Source organism: Melanerpes formicivorus, unplaced genomic scaffold, assembly GCF_026170545.1.
Source record: "Melanerpes formicivorus ecotype bairdi unplaced genomic scaffold, bMelFor1.0.p_v2 SCAF_8, whole genome shotgun sequence".
NCBI lineage: Eukaryota > Metazoa > Chordata > Aves > Piciformes > Picidae > Melanerpes > Melanerpes formicivorus.
In genome coordinates this window covers 3,384,438-3,402,594 of record NW_027142360.1, presented here as the reverse complement: position 1 = coordinate 3,402,594, position 18,157 = coordinate 3,384,438, and the positions used below count along the sequence as shown (strand labels likewise).

Genomic DNA, 18,157 nt, shown 5'->3' with positions numbered 1-18,157 from the left:
CAAACCTGGCTTCCAGCTCAGCCGGAAGTTTCTGTGGAGAGTAATCAAAGCATCCATCAAGTCTGAGCTTGCTTCGCTTCAGAGATGCATTGAAGATACATGGCTGCATGGTGTATCTGTAACTACTGGGGGATCCCCAGAAGTACCTTGCATTTCCCTCTGGGAAGGTGTGCATTTCACATCTATTGCAGGAATGACCTTTCCATACCTCAGCAGATTTTCCTCCAGTAGTTTTTTCCGCTTTGGGGGTCGCCCTCGCCTCTTGCCCGTCTTCCCAGGAGCGCTTGGGGTGTTGGTTTGCCCCCCACATCCCCTGAAAATGGCAAAACCATCCTCAAGTGTCTGCTGTGCAAGGGAAGTGCAGCTGGCAGGAGGGGAGAAGGGCAGGGAAATCGGAACAGCTGCTAGGAACCCAACCAAAGGAGGGATTAAATCAGAGCAGCAATGAGACAGGGAGGGGCAGAGGGATTCCCACTGGCTGGGAGCCTGCTCTGGGAGCCGTGCGGGGCAGACGGGGAGGAATGCGGTGGAGCAAGCCGCATGGCTTCCACAGCAGGCTCTGCTGGTGCCACAAAGGCTGCGGGCTGCCTCTGACACAATGCACCACGCGGGGCAGCTCACAGTCTGCTTGGCAACTCCAGCCTTGCCCCTCGCTCTCCCGGCTCTCTCCCAGGCCCTCCCTGCGCTGCCACAGGCTGCCCCCCACCACCCTCTGACACAACAGCAGTCAGGCGGAGTCCTCTCCAGTCGGGCAGGCTGTGCCAGCCCCCCTCACCCCCTGCACCCAGACACAGGGGAGACGTGGGGGAGGCTGTTACCTGTCTGGAGCCAGCTCGCCGTTGCTCTTGCCCTGCACAGGGTCCTCCTTGTACATCCTGGTGCCATAGAAGTACCAGTACAGGGCCCCGCTGCTGTCCTCGCCCAGCGGCTCCACACGCAGGCTGTCGGCGTCCAAGCCCTGCGCCCACCAGGAGTCCCCCGCCAGACAGTGACAAGTGAAGAGCGGCCACATTGTAACACAAAACATGATGACACCCCCTCTGCAAACACCTCCCTCCCTCTTCCCCTCCCACCAAGCCACAGCGGCAGCACAGCTGCTCCCCAAGGCCAAGCTGGGAAAATGCTCCTCCAGTGGGAAAGCGACGACCACACTGTCCGGGGAGGGATTTAGATTGGCATCTCTAATTTGAATGGCCCCTCTCGTTTTAACATTTCATCTCTGGTGCTCCTGACAGGGAAGGTCTAATTAGTGCTGGCGACAGTCATGCATAGCCCTGAGAAGCTCCCCCCCGCCTCCCCTGCCCCTCCACCCTTCCCCCAGCTCCCCCAGTACACTTCAGCCCCATCCTTTCATCTCACACCGTCCCTCAGCAAGGCAGTCTCAGTTCTCAGAGCCCTGCCATTACCATTGGAGCATCTCCAAATACACTCTTGATAGGAAGAGTAGCCAACAAAGCCAATTTACTTAGCAACTGCCGTGTTGTGAATACATCTGTGCAGGGCATGGGCCCCAAGAGCAGTCCTGAGCTTTTGCCTTGGGTCCTCTGCAAGACAGAGGAGGGGATGGGCAACTGCTGTCCCATTGCACCATGACTGATTACCTGGCATTAATATACACTTCACAGGCTGACAGGATGTTAGGGGTTGGAAGGGACCTCCGAATCGAGTCCAAGCCCCCTCCTGAGCAGGACCATAGAATCTAGCACAGGCACTTAATACCATCAACTCTTTTCTGTCTAGGAAGATTCACTGATCTGGCCCAGCTCCACTCTTTGTCCCTTTCCTGCTGCCCAAAGCACCTTAAGGAGGTCGAAGACGTCATCTGCGTCGAGGCGGTAGTCACAGAGCCGGTGCAGGATCTCCACGCGGGTGCGCAGGGGCAGCTCCTGGAAGGTGGACTCCCGCAAGGGGTTGGGTTTCCCTTCTTCCAGCTCCCAGCGGTAGTTGATGATGTCCTCCAGGTAGCTGTGAAATGTCTGGGACCTAAGCAAGGAAACAAACCCCACACATACTCAGTGTAGCTTGCCATGCCAGAAACACCTGATGGGACAAAGCAACTGAAACCATCACAACACAGACAGCTGATGATGCCTGAAGGAAGACTGTGCCCCACAACAGCTATGATTAGGTGCAGTGCTACAGAATCACAGAATGGTTAGGTGCAGCTCTATGCAATCTTAGAATGGTTAGGTGAAGTTTTATAGAATCACAGAAGGGTTAGGTGCAGTGATACAGAGTCACAGAATGGTTAGGTGCAGCTCTATACAATCTTAGAATGGTTAGGTGAAGCTTTATAGAATCACAGAAGGGTTAGGAGCAGCTTTATAGAATCATAGAGTGGTTAGGTACAGCTCTATACAATCACAGAATGGTTAGGTGCAGCTCTATAGAATCACAGAATGGTTAGGTGCAGCTCTATACAATCATAGAATGGTTAGGTGAAGCTTTATAGAATCATAGAAGGGTTAGGTGCAGCTGTATAGAATCACAGAATGGTTAGGTGCAGCTCTATACAGTCATAGAATAGAATAGAATAAATAGAATAGAATTAACCAGGTTGGAAGAGACCTTCAAGATCATCAAGTCCAACCTATCATCCAACACCACCTAATCAACTAACCCATGGCACCAAGCACCCTGTCAAGTCTCCTCCTGAACACCTCCAGTGATGGTGACTCCACCACCTCCCTGGGCAGCCCATTCCAATGGGCAATCACTCCCTCTGTATAGAACTTCTTCCTAACATCCAACCTAAACCTCCCTTGGCACAGCCTGAGACTGTGTCCTCTTGTTCTGGTGCTGGCTGCCTGGGAGAAGTGACCAAACCCCACCTGGCTACAACCTCCCTTCAGGTAGTTGTAGAGAGCAAGAAGGTCACCCCTGAGCCTCCTCTTCTCCAGGCTAAGCAACCCCAGCTCCCTCAGCCTCTCCTCACAGGGCTGTGTTCCAGACCCCTCCCCAGCTTTGTTGCCCTTCTCTGGACACCTTCCAGCAAGTCAACATCCTACCTAAACTGAGGGGCCCAGAACTGGACACAAGGTGTGGCCTAACCAGTGCAGTGTACAGGGGCAGAATGACCTCCCTGCTCCTGCTGGCCACACTGTTCCTGATGCAGGCCAGGATGCCATTGGCCCTCTTGGCTGCCTGGGCACACTGCAGGCTCATGTTCAGCCTATCATCAACCAGCACCCCCAGGTCCCTCTCTGCCTGGCTGCTCTCCAGCCACTCTGACCCCAACCTGTAGCACTGCATGGGGTTGTTGTGGCCAATGTGCAGAACCTGGCACTTGGATGTGTTCAATCTCCTGCCCTTGGCCTCTGCCCATCTGTCCAGCCTGTCGAGGTCCCTCTGCAGAGCCTCTCTACCCTCCAGCAGATCAACTCCTGCCCCAGCTTGGTGTTGCCCACAAATTTACTGCTGATGGACTCAATGCCCTCACCCAGATCATCAAAAAAGATGTTAAAGAGCATGGGGCCCAGCACTGTGCAGCTCCATACAATCATAGAATGGTTAGATGCAGCTCCATACAATCATAGATTGGTTAGGTGCAGATTGATACAATCATAGGATGGCTGGAAAGGACCTCCAGAGGTCATTCAGTCTAACCCCCCCCTGCAGTCAGCAGGGACATCCCCAGCTAGATCAGGTTGCCCAGGTGCTTGTCAAGCTTCACCTTGAATATCTCCAGGGAAGGAGCCTCAACCACCTCCCTGGGCAACCTGTTCCAGTGTTCCACCATCCTCATAGTGAAGAACTTGTTCCTGATATCTAATCTCTATCTGCTTTTCTCCAGCTTAAAGCCATTGCCCCTCATCCTGTCACTGCAGGCCTTTGTAAACACACTCTCTCCCCATCAACTCATCAGCTCCCTTAGAACTCAGCTTCTCAAAACACAGCAATCTCATTTCGACACCACAGGATTTCACATCACACACACAGAACTTGCAGGACTCTGCATTACTGTTATTTCTTTCCAAGTTGAAAGAACAATCTAAATAGGATGCCTCATCCCCTTCCTATCCAACAGGCAGTGCTTTGGGCTAGCATCAACATTGACCCTTTATTAAGATATGGAAGCCAAAGAGCCTGGTCCCTTTCCTCCTCTCTCCATTTCATGCATTCTTCAGCTTCCCATTTGCTCCTCACACCTGCTGTTGCCAAGACCTGCTCCTCTCTCTGCCTCTTAAGTAGAATAGAATAGAATAGAATAGAATAGAATAGAATAGAATAGAATAGAATAGAATAGAATAGAATAGACCAGGTTGGAAGAGACCTTCAAGATCATTGCGTCCAACCCATCAACCAATCCAACCCACATAATCAACTAACCCATGGCACCAAGCACCCCATCCAGTCTCCTCCTGAACACCTCCAGTGATGGTGACTCCACCACCTCCCCAGACAGCCCATTCCAATGGGCAATTACTCTCTCTGTGTAGAACTTCTTCCTAACATCCAGCTTAAACCTCCACAGGCGCAGCCTGAGACTGTGTCCTCTTGTTCTGGTAGTAGTTTTCCATGCACCGGTTCAGTGCCTTGAAACTTCCGATAGCCTACTGTCTCCTCCCCACTTGGCTGCTGTATGCTTCCCATACACCTGGTATTGTCCCTGTTCTCCTCTCCTTCCAGCCATCCCCAAAGGTGTTGACACTTTCTGCCCATTCCTTCACCAGTGGCTCTGGTACAACACCTGCACAGCCTGGTTAATGGATATGGCTTGAACCTGGGCACACACAATAAGACAACAAGGCTGGGGAGAGGCCTTGAACACAGCCCTGTGAGGAGAGGCTGAGGGAGCTGGGGTTGTTTAGCCTGGAGAAGAGGAGGCTCAGGGGTGACCTCATTGCCCTCTACAACTACCTGAAAGGTGGTTGTAGCTGGGAAGGGGTTGGTCTCTTCTCCCAGGCAACCAGCACCAGAACAAGAGGACACAGTCTCAAGCTGCGCCAGAGGAGGTTTAGACTCGAGGTGAGGAGAAAGTTCTTCACCGAGAGAGTCGTTCATCATTGGGATGTGCTGCCCAGGGAGGTGGTGGAGTCCCCATCCCTGGAGGTGTTCAAGAGGGGATTGGATGTGGCACTTGGTGCCATGGTCTAGTCATGGGGTCTGTGTTGATTGGTTGGACTCGATGATCCTTGAGGTCTCCTCCAACCTTGGTTATACCGTGATACTGTGATTCCCAACATAAGCACAGCTCCCAAACAGGGTTCAGCCCAGGGGATTCTCACCTCTCCAAGTCTTCCAGATGATCAAACCAAACACTCAGACTCTTCAGCACTGCTACTAAAATGATCTTTCTCCTTTTCTAGCTGGGTCACATCAAGTCCCTCTTTTGCTCCCAGCAGTTAGCCACAGAACTCAAGGGAACACACATTCCTTGCCCTTGTCTGGTGCTGAGGGGACATGTCTCCATATGACACACATTAGCCTGCGGATAGAGCTTAAGGCTAAAAGAACTCCTGCCTATATTTTAATGAGTTCTCAGTGCTTACTCTCACTGCTGAGAATTTAAGAGAGGGCATAAAAAAGGGCTGAAGATACCACATGAGGTGGTCTCTAAATGTCTTAAGATCTGTACTGAGAGTCGCCACACTATCTCAGCCTGTTTTGAGCTATCCCTGAGCACAGAAAAGGGACCCCCCCAGCATGCCCCAGTCATTTTTGCACACAAGGGAAGTCCATATGCCAGCAAGAACACCACTGGGTACACATTCCCACCAGCTCTCAAAAAGGCAGCTCAACTTGATAGGTTTTTGGCACCAGTGGATGACTCTATATGATTAATGGAACCATGCCAGCACCACAGAGCTGCATTTGCCTGAGACATTGCTAACGACTACAAAGGCTATTATTTTGTCACAAAGCAATAGAAAAGTGCAATCCAGCTGGAGAAAGATGGTTGAAAGCCACCAAGAAGTCAGCTCTTAGACAGGGAGCTCAGAGACTGGATGTCTTTTGCAAGGACCATGACTGGACAGCGACTGCAAGACCCAAGGAACAGATGCTACAGGATTCCTCAGGCCACGTCCACCTGGCAGCATTCCCCTTCCTCCTCAAGTGGAAAAATGTTGACACCACCACCCTGCAGCTCATTCCCCAGCAGTCTGCTTCCTTCTGACGTCAAATACAAGCTGACCTCTCAGAGAGACCTCCTCTCACCAGATGAGTGCTAGAAGCCCCCTGGTTATGTCTAACAAGAGGTGCTGAACGTACCTGGGTGTAGTGCTGCCTTCAGCAGCCTGGAGTTTGCTCTCCTGCATGACCCCTGCAAAGTCTTTCCAAGTGCCATTGTTCTTGCTCCATTAACATCACCAACCAACCAAATGCAACTGGAAAGAATCCACGGCAGTGATGAAGTCCAGTCAACAAAGGAGGACTGGCTTTTATGAAATGATTCCTGTGCTGCCTCAAGTACTGACTTTAGGGTAAAAAACTGCAGCAACTACCCTCTTAAAATGAAACATTCAGCGCAGGGTGCACCTCCCTGAAGAAGCTATGCATCCCAGCAGTGTCTTCCTCATACACCTCAAGACCCAAGGGAACTTCCAGCAAGGAAGTGTGCACTTGCAGCCCAGAAAGCCAACCAGAGCCTGGGCTGCAGCAAGAGAAGTGTGGCCAGCAGGGCAAGAGAGCTGATTCTCCCCCTCTGCTCCACTCTGGTGAGACCCCATCTGGAGCACTGTGTCCAGTTCTGGAGCCCCTATTACAAGAAGGATTTGGAGATGCTGGAACAAGTCCAGAGAAGGGCTGCAAGGATGAGCAGAGGGCTGGAGCTGCTCTGCTGTGAGGACAGACTGAGAGAGTTGGTGCTGTTCTGTTTAAAAAGAAGGCTCCATGGAGACCTTCTTGTGGCCTTCCCTTATCTAAAGGGGGCTACAAGAAAGCTGGGGAGGGACTTTTTAGTTGGTCAGATAGTGATAGGACTGGGGAGGATGGAGCAAAACTAGCAGTGGGTAGACTCAGATTTGATGTCAGGAAGAAGTTGTTCCCCATGAGGGTTGTGAGAGCCTGGCACAGGTTGTCCAGGGAGGTGGTGGAAGCCTCATGCCTGGAGGTATTGAAGGCCAGGCTGGATCTGGCTGTGAGCAACCTGCTATAATGTGAGGTGTCCCTGGCCGTTGCAGGGGTTTGGAACTGGATGATCCTTGAGGTCCCTTCCAACCCTGACAATTCTGTGATTCTATGAAGGACTTCAAGATGGCAAAAAGTGCAACACTAGATTACCTTGACGGAATATTTGAGAGTGCTGTTTGACCACACAGCTTAAAGGATAGATTTTCACTGAGGCCACCAGATTAAAACAAAGAAAGAAACCCAGATTTGACAATCTTTCAGAAGAGAAATAGTGATGAGAGGCACAGGGATCTACTTGAGAGAGTCCAAGGGAGGGCTACAAGTATGCTGAAGGGACTGCAGCACTGCCTGATGAGGAGAGGCTGAGAGCCCTGGGGCTGTTTAGTCTGGAGAGGAGAAGACTGAGAGGGGATTTAATAAATGTTTATAAATATCTGAGAGCTAGGGGTCAGGAAGGGAGGGACAGGGACAGCCCTGCTCACTTGTGCCCTGGGAGAGGACAAGGGCCAATGGATAGAAACACAGGAAGTTCCACCTCAGCATGAGGAAGAACTTCACTGTGAGGGTCCCAAAGCCCTGGAACAGGCTGCCCAGAGAGGTTGTGGAGTCTCCTTCTCTGGAGGCTTTCCATCCCCGTCTAGATGTGTTCCTGTGTGACCTGTGCTGGATTCTCTGCTCCTGCTCTGGCAGGGGGGTTGGACTGGAAGATCTCCAGAGGTCCCTTCCAACCTTTAACATCCTGTGGGCCTGTGAGAACATCCTTTCCTGAAAGCAGGAAAGCAGCATCAGTATCTGGATGCTCAGTCTGTCACAGAAGAGGAATGACTGTGAGATCTCAGAGAGCATTCAAGTTTTGACTCCCTGAGTACACTTACTCAGCTCTGCCAGAGCTCCAGGCAGAAGATTATTTCATCACATCTGATACCAAGGCCGTGGCTATTCCCAACAAAATTGATTGAAAAACCCATTTTCCCCTAGGATCCTGAAAAACCAGCTGGTGACATGGGATGCCAGGAAGAAACAACAAAGCAAGAGGGTTGTTACCTGCTTCTATTGCTCTGAATAATTTGGGCATTTTTCCTCCTACCAAAAGCAAGGCAGGCATGGATCATAGATACTTTCACTACCTGGAGGAGTTTACTTATCTTCCTACCATTCTGGCTGCTCTCACAAGAAAACTGATCCAGGAAGCCCCTCAAATCCAGCAGATCACCTGAAATCTTTGCCTGTGTAACTCCCCTTTCCCCTGGGGACTGCCTCTGTTGACTTAACCAGTTTGGTTGGGGCTTGACTTTCACCTGAGTGCCTAGCAGTAGAAATCTCCACCACCCACCCCAGTGTGCCACACATCACAAGCTCTGTTCTTTAGCAGTACTTTGAGTTCCTCCCCCCATCAATTTCCCAAGACAGCTACTGTGCATTTGTCGCTTTGAATAAGGACAGAAATGAGAACCAGAGATGCAAACCAGATGTCTCAAGGCATTCCCAATCACTCTCCAGCTTACCCAACTGCTATTTGCCCTCCCAATGGGGGCTGGCTTTTTATCTCCAGTCAAACAGGAGGTGCTGGTCTTCAGCCTGCCTGCCACGCCGAGGCTCAGCCTCACCTTAGCTTTTCTCGATTAAATTTCCTTGCAAAAAGGAAATTGGAGAAGAGGAAATCTGCAGGGAGCAGAGTGACCTGGAAGAAGCTCGCCCTTGGGGTTCCTCAGGGCACAAAAAGAAATACTCAAGACTAAGGGGCTGACATTACCCAAAAAAATTCAAGCCCAAGAATCAGACAGAGAGGGTCCAGCAGTGCAAAGGCCTCCATGCAAGTTGTCCAAGACCCTTTGTTCAAGCTCACTAATAAGACAGTGATACACCTACAGGTGTGACAAAGTCCTACAGTCTCTGCTGCAGATGAGAGACTCTGAAAACCTTTTTGTAAGTGGGAAGAAAGTAGCAAAGAGATCATTGATGTTAGGAAGAGGTTCTTCACCATGAGGGTGGTGAGACACTGGAACAGGGTGAGAGAGTTGGGGTTGTTCAGTCTGGAGAGGAGAAGGCAACGAGGAGACCTTTTTGTGTCCTTCCAATGTCTGAAGGGAGCTACAAGGAAGCTGGGGAGGGACTTTTGAGGGTGTCAGGGAGTGACAGAGGAGGGGAGATTCAGATTGGATGTTAGGAAGAAGTTGTTCCCCATGAGGGTGGTGAGAGCCTGGCACAGGCTGCCCAGGGAGGTGGTGGAAGCCTCATGCCTGGAGGTGTTTGCAGCCAGGCTGGATGTGGCTGTGAGCAACCTGCTGTAGTGTGAGGTGTCCCTGCCCATGGCAGGGGGTTGGAACTGGCTGATCCTTGAGGTCCCTTCCAACCCTGACAGTTCTGTGATCCTGTGTTGTCCCTGGCTGTGCTCTGAGGGCACAGGAGCGTGGGCAGAGCTCCTGAGCTTACTTTCTTTTTCTTTTTTTCTTTTTAGTTATTAGAAAGGAGGTCAAAGCTGAGTTTCACTTGTAAAAGTTTTACTCATACTTTGTGGGCCTCTGCACACACTAAAGGAATCTGGAGCACAGGGAAGGACCTGACCTAGCACATCAGTGTCAAAGGGGAGCAATAGCGGCAGACAATCCACCAAAGCACCGGCGAGGCTGCATCTCAGGTTGCCTGTGATCTTTAGTAACAGCTGCAAAAAAACCCCCAGGTCATAAAGAAGACAGGAGCAAGCCGAAGGAGGGGCTCCTCTCCAACATGGGCATCAGGGTCCAGAAGAGTCAGAGGAATGATCCAGCCCCTGAGAGCTGAGTGCTGCAGCCCGGCCATCTGCCAGCCGGCTGCCTCCCAGAGAGGGAGGGAGGTATCTCTGTGCTCCAGGAGAGGGGAGCTGAGGACTCCTCCCCCTGCCTGGCCATCCCAGCGTGGCAGTCTGCCTCTGTGGCAGCTTCACCTGCTCACAGGAGCGGTACTCTTCCCCTGACCGAGGATTTTCATGCATGTGGCCACACTGCTGTTGGAAAAAGCAGACTGGTCAGCAGGCAGGGTAAAGCTCCCATCCCACTGCTTGCCATCATGCCTGTCTTCTTGGATGGGCTCCTTTGAGACCTCTGGAAGTCAGGGTGAAAATTACACAGGGTTGATGGGACAGACTGAAAAATCTGGTTGGAGCTTGTGGTAGGAATGCTTGGAGGGGGGAAACATCAGCACTTAAAGGACCCCAGTCCCACAGGCACTCTGTAGGGCAAAGTCAAGGTGAAACGCCTTCTGAGCCAACCCAGCAGCGCTGGGGCTGCAATTACCCCTGCAGACACAGGGGTGGGGCTTTTGTTCACCCTCATGCTCAGAGGACTCCCAGTTTTAAAGCCTCCAAAGTAAATAAAATCTTGGCTGGGAAACTGTAAACCAAACCAACCCAAAACCCACAAAAGCAAACCCAAGCACTGCTTCAGCAGGGCAGTCCCTGTGCCGGTCTGTGCTTTCCACAGGCAGGGTGCCAAGGTTGGAGTGTAGAATCACTGTTCCAGCACACTTCTCTAGCTGGTCTATCGCTGCCAGTTTTGTTCCAAGCCCCACCCTGCCCCTCCACTCCCCTCAACAACAACAAACCACCACAACGCTCCCCAAGCCCCCAGCCCTCTGAGAGTAAAAAAGTGGATTAAAAGAAACATTAGGATAAAGAGTTGGAAATATTGGAGAGCAAAACCTCTCAAGGATGCTCAGATATTGCTGACACACAGACATTCAGCCTTGTGAAAGTTCAGATGCCACACGATTGCCTGGACCCACCAGCTAGAATATCTGTCATGCTGACAGGGTTTGAAGTCTCTTGTTTCATTTAATGTACAAAATGCAACGGGAGAGTAACTACTGCAATGCTCCTGAGCTAAAGCTGCTGGGAAAATGGCAGGTTTGATCTAGGTCTAATCCTACAGAGTATGTTGTTCCATGCTTGAGATTAAAACCAAGAACCCTGACAAAACCAGAGACTGGACTGTGTCCAGTTCTGGAGCATCTATTACAGGAAGGATCTGAAGGTGCTGGAAGGTGTCCAGAGAAGGGCCATGAGGGTGAGCAGAGGGCTGGAGCTGCTCTGCTATGGAGACAGACTGAGGGAGCTGGGGCTGTGCAGTCTGGAGAAGAGAAGGCTCCAAGGAGACCTAATTGTGGCCTTCCCATATCTGAAGTGGGCTACAAGAAAGCTGGGGAGGGAGTTTTTCAGTGTCAGGTAATGAGAGGAATTAGGGGGAATGGAACAAAACTAGAAATGGGTAGATTGAGATTGGATGTTAGGAAGAAGTTCCCATGAGGGTGGTGAGAGCCTGGCACAGGTTGCCCAAGGAGGTGGTGGAAGCCTCATCCCTGGAGGTGTTTGCAGCCAGGCTGGATGTGGCTGTGAGCAACCTGCTGTAGTGTGAGGGGTCCCTGGCCATGGCAGGGGTTTGGAACTGGCTGATCCTTGAGGTCCTTTCCAACCCTGACAATTCTATGATTCTATGATTAGCAACAAGAACAGAGCTCATCCATCTCCTGGCCAAGCCTAGTGCGTGGGAAGAATGTGGAAAACAAGACTGGGAGATCTCAGGCTTTCCCTTAAAGACTATAGAAACAGCAATGCAATTACTGTCCTAGTTCCTCTTACAGAATTACCCAGTAAGAAATAATGACAGAGGTGATACTTCTGTCTGCTAAAGGCTTTGAAAGCTGAGAAAGCCTTGGACTCCATCAGCCAGCCAGCACAAGCATTGCTGCTTTTATGAGGTTCTCAGTACTAAGTGGAAAAACCAAACCAACCAACCTTCTTGGGCATGTAATTCACAGTACATGAGAGACTGCCTTTGCCTCTGTGATCCCTCTAGTCACAAGAAACAGCCACAGAACATCCAGGCCTTTTCAGAACAGATGTTTTATCATGGAATTAATTTGATGGACTGAAGATATTTCACCTTATGGGCTGGCACCTTTTAAGTCCTGTATTGGCAAAAAGACACCAGCTTGGCATTGGGAGTCACTCAGGTGTTAATGAGAGCATTAACTGACAGATGGCATTCAAGCTATTTCTCTCCTCTCCAATGAAGAGGCTTCTTTGCTACAGCAGAGATCAGAAAAGCCTAATTCTTCGCAGGCACACAATGCCTTGGCACAAAGGCAAGCTCTCTAGAAGGTAATGGGGAAGGATTCAGGGTTTGCTGGGATGACCTCAGTCAAACATCATTAACAGGGTCAGAAGAAGCAGAGACTATTTCAGAAGGAAAAAAAAAACATAATGTAAGAGCCCCCATGATCAATCCATCGTGGCTTGTCAGACAGAGAAAGCTTAGGCTGACCTAAGAAGCAATATGAGTTACTACTACCAGCCTGACCTTGAGCTCTCATCTAACAGTGTAGACTCTTTCTTTTTTTTTTACTGTATTAATGAGCTTTCTTATCTGAGGTGGGGGAGGAAACCTTATGGACCAAGTTGTACTTTACCTTCAAACAATTTACTCTGCTGAGAAGCTAAATCAGGCATGACTCAGGGAGGGGAAAAAAAAAACCAAACCAAAAGATATTCCTTCATCCTTCTGGGAGAGGAAAGGGTTAGATGAGTATATTGCCAATTTCCTTCCAAGCCCTCTGCCTGCAGCTTGCTCAGAAGGTGCACAAGTCAACAGAAAGCATCCTCAGACCATGGGCCAAGTTGTCATCAGGGCAATCACAGAACTGGCAGGGTTGGAAGGGACCTCAAGGATCAGCCAGTTCCAAACCCCCTGCCATGGCCAGGGACACCTCACACTACAGCAAGTTGCTCACAGCCACATCCAGCCTGGCTGCAAACACCTCCAGGCAGGAGGCTTCCACCACCTCCCTGGGCAGCCTATGCCAGGCTCTCACCACCCTCATGGGGAAGAGCTTCTTCCTAAGGTCAAATCTAAATCTCCCCTCCTCCAGCTTGGATCTATTCCCTCCAGTTCTATCACTCCCTGACACCCTAAAAAGTCCCTCCCCAGCTTTCTTGTAGCCCCCTTCAGATACTGAAAGGCCACAATTAAGTCTCCTGGGAGCCTTCTCTTCTCCAGACTGAACAACCCCAACTCTCTCAGCCTGTCCTCAATCAGACTCACTCAAGGGCAACAAGCACCTTGAAGAGTCCCTCCTCAAAACTGCAGCAGAGAAAAATGACCAAGAAGCTGGAGATCCAGTGGAATCATGACCCTGAGCATTAACATCCACATTTGCATCCCAACTCAACTAGCAGCACCACGGTCCTGCGCCGCCGGCAAGGACAGACTTGTGGGATAGTCACAAGGGAGCAGTAACTCCTGGCTGCACCAAACTGTGAGATCCAGGCCTGGCAGGGCCCTTGGGATGAGGGAAACACCCAGGCTCATCCTGCTTTTCAGCAAGGAAAAGGAGACCAGCTGACATTAACAGACCCTGAACAAGACCAGGAAATGGGGAGGGAAAAAGACAGAAACCCCCAACCCTCTAGAGTGAAGTTTCTCCTCCCAGAGTCAGAAAGACAGCAGAGATGGCTAGAATAAAGGTGTCACAAGGCATGTGCAGGCCTGCCTCTGCAGCAGACACGCTGGAGGGAAGGGAGGCCATCCAGAGGGACCTGGACAGGCTGGAGAGGTGGGCACAAGCCAACCTCATGAGCTTCAACAAGACCAAGGGCAGGGTCCTGCACCTGGGTGGAGGCAATCCCAGGCACAAATCCAGGCTGGGCAGGGACTGGCTGGAAAGCAGCCCTGAGGAGAGAGACTTGGGGGTGCTGGGGGTGGAGAAGCTCAACAGGAGCTCTCAGTGTGCACTTGCAGCCCGCAAAGCCAATCAGATCCTGGGCTGCAGCAGGAGAAGTGTGGCCAGCAGGGCAAGGGAGGTGATTCTCCCCCTCTGCTCAGCTCTGGGGAGACCCCACCTGGAGTACTGCCTCCAGTTCTGGAGCCCCTATTGCAAGAGGGATCTGGAGGTGCTGGAAGGTGTCCAGAGAAGGGCCAGGAGGATGAGCAGAGGGCTGGAGCACCTCTCCTATGAGGACAGGCTGAAGGAGTTGGGGCTGTTCAGTCTGCAGAAGAGAAGGCTCCGAGGTGACCTCATTGTGGCCTTCCAGGATCTGAAGGGGGCTACAGGAAGGCTGGGGAGGGACTGCTCAGGCTCTCAGGTAGTGATAGGACTAGGGGGAATGGAATGAAGCTGGAGGTGGGGAGATTCAGGCTGGAGGCGAGGAGGAGGTTCTTCCCCATGAGAGTGGTGAAGCCCTGGAATGGGTTGTCCAGGGAGGTGGTTGGGGCCCTGTCCCTGGAGGTGTTTAAGCCCAGGCTGGATGAGGCTCTGGGCAGCCTGATGTAGTGTGGGGTGTCCCTGCCCATGGCAGGGGGGGTGGAACTAGATGATCCTTGTGGTCCCTTCCAACCCTGACTGATACTATGATACTATGATACTCTGGTCCTCCAACCCTAGCTAGAACTGGTTTTCTGACACTGCCCAAACCTCAAGCAATGCTGTAGCCAACCTGTGTGGCCAACAGGACCAGTGGCAATGAAAAGGAGGAGAAAGGCACCTAAAGAACTGAGCAGACGGATTGCACACACAATGACCTTTGCCTTCACCACTGCTGAAGGAGGAAAGAGCCTTCCTACATCACAAGCATGGTTTTGTCTCAAAGCACAAGCTTAAAAAAAGAATAAAAGAGCTGCTTAGGAAATGTTAAATAGCAGCAGCTCTTCCCTGGTCTACTTTCTGGATTTGACAGTCTGAATCCTAAGTGCTGAGAGGTTTCCACACACATGAAAGACACACCCAAGTAATTTAACACCCTAGCAACTCCTGCTCCCTGCCCGGCACCTGTCCATCCCATAACCTGCTTCCAGAGCTCAAATGTGGCACTGAGACCACTCCCAAGAACATGCTGAAGAGATGCTCAGAGAAGATGTCAAGGTTTTGAACGCTTCCTCCAACATGAGAGGTTGCTCTACCTTGCTAAGACAACCTAATTCCAAGTGCTGGGGAATCTAATGCCTTCCCAGCTGGACTCCTGAAGTGTTCATGTTTTGGGGAGAGGAAAAAAAAGCACCTAAGAAAAACCAAGGCTGTCAGCAGCTCCTGCTCCTTGCCTTCCTCCATCTTACTTCAAGTGATACAATAAAAACTGGGGAAGCTGGAAGGGGAGCTGGCAAATATGCTGTATCCCACAGAGAAGCAGAATAGGAACAGCTATGGAGCGAGGCAGTGTCTCCAGGGAGGCAGAGAGAATGGAGAGCTGATGTGGGCTGTCTAGTCTAATAAGGAATCACACCACAGGAGCATGTGCTGGCTTGACAGAAGCAAGTACAGCCACTTAACCTGGGTATGACAGCTGAGGTGGGAGCATTGCTTTGCTACCCCCCAAAAAAGGGGAGAAGGAAGGAAGAAGGGGAAGCCACAAGGTCACCACAGCTACCCACTCCTCAGGGAGGTTCCAGGCTTCTCCCTCCAACCACGGCAGAAAAACTGAGCAAGTGGAGAACTTTCTAGCTTGGGCTCTTCAGCACTTCTAGCCCACACTCATGAACTCTTGGATTAGATGGAGGTGTTCTTTTTTCCCTGCTGCAGGGTGATACGAGCTGCCTTCTACCCGCTTTCCCTCACACAAGGGACAAAAGGCAGCAAGTGCTCCCCCTCCAAAAGGAGATGGCAGCTGGGGGAGCTCATCTCACGTGCCAGTGTGGCAGAAAGGCATGGCCTGATCTCCCCCAGCTGCCTGTGGTCCACACTCCTCCTGTGATTCAGCTTTCATCTGTCAAGCCCCCTCCACCTGATGCAGCTGCAGCGAGTGGGTGGCTTTGGTCACGTCACTGAGAAAAGGCAGAAAGGCAGCAGAGATACCAGCACAGATACCACGCTGTCCTGCACTGGCTTCTCCTGAAAAGGCTCTTCCCTTGGGCTGGCAAATGCCAGGGACAGGCAGGAGTGCTGAGATAAGTGTCTGTTTGATCTCCTCTCCTGCATTCACCCTGGATTTTTCTCCCTGCTGCCAAGGCAGCTAATCAGTGCTCTGTGACCCCTGTTAATTGGGCTGCGTGAGAGAGGAAGACAGCGGCGGCAGGAGAGCTCACACATACCTGTTACTTTGAACTATCCTGTCATCCTCATCTTCCTGCCTTGCAGGAGCTCCAAGCACCCTCATGTGAGCCAAGGCTGCTATCTTTTTGTCACCGTCCCCAGGGTCAGCAGGAGGGGCCAGGAGTGCTTCAAATGGTTGTGTCCTAACTCTAACACCTCACGGTACAGGGGATGGGAAGAAGAGGCATGGCTTTGCTCCTCCTTCCAGGTAAGGTGTGGCAGGTTTAGGCCATGCCTTTAACTAATTTTTCACAGATCTTGAACAGAAAGTAGGAAAATGTAAATAAACCACTCTTGGGCATAAAAAGGACAATAATGATGGCTCTAAACTATCCCATTGGAGAGACAAGGGACTTAAGCTGGTCATGGAAATAAGTTCTCTCTCTTCGTGCTTCCTCAGGCTGGGAGATACTAACTTGCTTCTGCTTGACCTTGGCTGCATTGTTAACCAGTTCTAACTTCTCTGCTCCTTCCTCTTGTCCCTTTTATATACAGAGGGGTAAGGGAGAGCAGGGAGGGAGAAGCTATTAGTTTCCCTGGTCTTTTCCAGGGGGTTCTTGCGGTGTTCATCGACTGTAAATCCCTGCAAATATTGTGACTCCTGGATATTTTGTACATGTCCCATGCAGTCCATCGCAGATTGTGGCTCTGCTTGTACATACAGCTTTCATTTGCTTCCAACTGAGCTGCTCTGGGGGGAAAGTGTCAACCCACCACATAAGGAAATCAGATCATCACAGAATTTCAGAGGCTGGAAGGGACCTTGAAAGATCATCCAGTTCAACCCCCCTGCCAGAGCAGGATCACCTACACCAGATTACACTTGGAACACATCCAAGTGAAATGAAAGTGACTTTTGCTGAAGGGAACAAACTGAAGGCCCTGATGGCCCTTCTTCCACCTACACCCACCTGCTCCTCACTGCCCTCATCCACCTCCCTATTGCTCTCCCTCTCTCTTCCCCCCTCTCCCTCCCCCCCAATACGAGGCAGAAGCAAGCAGATGCCCAATATCCATTTCCCCATCTCAAGGGACCAGCAGCCTATTTGTCCAAATAAGCCAGAGAAAAAGTGACTGGTGTGAAGATGTGAAGCATGGGAGGAAAGAGGGGCTAGGTTTGCCAAGCCTGGTGGATTATGCAGTGCTTGGAGGATGAGGAAATCACATATGGTTAACTAGATGCACACTGGGTGCGGGGGCGCATTCGAAATGGAGGTGGAAGCAAGGGCTGCTGGTGTGGTTTTGTTCTTTGATCAAGGAAAGCAAGAAATAGGTATCTGAGCAGCAATAAACCCAGAGCAGCCAGAAACATCCCCAACATGGGCTGGAGGTGGGGGGGTACAGAAGGAAGAGAAAGCCCTGGGGGACAAAGGGGATCAGCAGGAGGATGCTGGGATTCAAATAGATGTTGCTACCCCAACCCTTCCTTCAAACTCAGTGAGTCTCTGCACAGCATCTGTGAAGATCTGTGGGGTTTGGGGTAGGGGTATGGGCAGAGAAACACAAGTCTCCTCCCCACTGTACTGATGCTGTCATTTGCATGACAAATCAATGGCTTGGATCAGTGGATTAAACAGGGGTGGAAAACAATCCTGCTGCAAGATCCTGGTGGTGAGCAAACAGCATTGCCCTGGAGATCTGTCAAAGCATGAACTGAGGTAGCAATAGGTGAACAGAAATCATTATTTACCTTGAATGAATGCAAAGAGATCATTTGAGAGGTTTTTAAGTGGTCTTTCCCCTCCATTGTAATGGCATAAATATGATTAATTAAGTGTGCTGATGCTATTTTCCATGGGCAATGGTGAGGGTGACTCAGGATGTCCAGTTCTGGAGCCCCTACTACAAGAAGGATCTTGAGGTGCTGGAACACATCCATGAGGATGGTCAGAGGGCTGGAGCTCCTCTCCTGTGAGGACAGACTGAGAGAGTTTGGGGTTGTCTGGAGAAGATAAAGCTCTGAGGAGACCTTCTTGTGGCCTTCTGATATCAGAAGGGGGCTACAGGAAAGCTGGGGAGGGACTTTTGA

At 51.0% G+C, this 18,157-nt stretch overlaps 1 protein-coding gene across 2 annotated transcripts in view; it reads right to left on the bottom strand.

Annotated features, from left to right (window-relative positions):
- Positions 1 to 18,157, bottom strand: part of CECR2 (CECR2 histone acetyl-lysine reader) — a 147,341-nt gene that overhangs the window by 29,095 nt on the left and 100,089 nt on the right. For both annotated transcript variants that reach the window (XM_068141837.1, XM_068141838.1), the window contains exons 3-5: positions 1,800 to 1,983; positions 819 to 958; positions 209 to 313 (exon numbers count right to left, since the gene is read on the bottom strand). In XM_068141837.1, the coding sequence (XP_067997938.1) occupies positions 209 to 313; positions 819 to 958; positions 1,800 to 1,983 (429 nt within the window). The remainder of the gene's footprint in view (positions 1 to 208; positions 314 to 818; positions 959 to 1,799; positions 1,984 to 18,157) is intronic.